This window comes from Perkinsus marinus, assembly GCF_000006405.1.
Source record: "Perkinsus marinus ATCC 50983 genomic scaffold scf_1104296964118, whole genome shotgun sequence".
In the NCBI taxonomy this organism is placed as follows: Eukaryota; Perkinsozoa; order Perkinsida; family Perkinsidae; genus Perkinsus; species Perkinsus marinus.
In genome coordinates, this window is record NW_003204807.1 from 1 (window position 1) to 1,303 (window position 1,303).

General features: G+C 45.2%; 1 protein-coding gene across 1 annotated transcript; it reads left to right on the forward strand.

The window, feature by feature from the left end:
- Window positions 1-37: 37 nt before the first annotated feature.
- Pmar_PMAR021666 (hypothetical protein) lies at window positions 38-877 on the forward strand (the record flags this gene model as incomplete). Its single annotated transcript, XM_002770965.1, has 5 exons — window positions 38-149; window positions 191-272; window positions 319-464; window positions 523-623; window positions 705-877. Coding segments are annotated over 5 exons (534 nt in total), but the record flags the coding sequence as incomplete, so codon positions are not given.
- Between the last annotated feature and the right edge of the window lie 426 nt (window positions 878-1,303).

Below are 1,303 nucleotides of genomic sequence, written 5' to 3' on the forward strand. Positions count from 1 at the left end.
TCGTCGGCATCTACTTCATGCAATTGTCGGCTTGTAGGCTTTTCAAAGTAGCTGGTTCCTTCACTGAACGTTCTCCCGGCCAACGTGATCTCACCAAAGCCGCTGAAGAGATAGCGGCTCTCACCAGTGGTCAAGTTCAGGCTGGAGAGGTAGGACATCTCATCGTTTATATGCTGAGTTTCTGGTGCAGATCGAATGTCGGTCGAGAAAGATTTCTTGGGGCATGAAGGATAAGAACCCGATGGAAAACATACGCTTCTATGCAGAGAAAGGTGGATCCTGTTCAGCATTGATAAGAAGACTGCTTGTGTTTTGCAGGATCTATGCGGCTCAGTCGAACTGAGTTCCCTACTACATTACCTCGAGCTTTTGAAGATGCTGAGACTATTGTGTTCCTGAAGTCACAGGATTCGCACAAGAGACAATCTACTAGAGCTGCTCTTGACGAGTGGCTCAAGCAGCAAGTGAGTGAATGTTGCTCAGTTCGTTGATGGTAGGAAAAAATGTCTTCGCTGATTTTAGCCCGAGTCGGATCGTCTTAGTGATGCATCCCCAATGAAGATCGGTTCGCTCACTCCCCCATCGACCACTCAGAAGATCCTCCCACCTAATCGAGCACAGTTGTGAGGACATCTTACATAGTGCTTTCACTGTCGCAGCGGCATTCGAGCATCACTGCTCGTAATGATGTATTTTCTTGTTAGGAAACGTGTTTTCTCACTCATCACGCCGAATTATGAAAGCCCCAGTAGCCAACCCAAGAGTAACCCTGCGAGGAAAGCGAAACCCGAGAAGTGATCACCTTCTTTTGGAGAAGCGGATGTTGATTCTCTTCTTTGCATTCAGCCATTTGTCGTCGAGTACATTGTCTCTCTTGAAGAGGTGTTTTTGTGTTACTCTGGAATAGTTATCGTGCTGGATTCACTGTCGAGAACACCGCACACGAAAAATGAGAAAAATGAGCCTCGTTGGTTGTTGCGGTTTCCACTGCATAACTCAATCGTGATGGTGCTGACAGAGTAAAACAATTCAGGTCGACGACCAGATAAATCCACCTGATAAATTGTGACGACGTCACAATTTATCACATTGCAGCACTTAGTCGCTACGAAATGAACTATCTACTGCGACGTACGCATAAGAACGTGGAAAGAGATTATTAACTTTTCAGCATATTCAACTATCAATCACTACGAAATCAACTATCTATTGAAGTGTACGCATGAATAAGTGCAAGAAGAGCAATGCGATACGAACTTAGTGTGCGTCTGAACTAAAGAGCATTCTCAGTCTCTCACAGTAA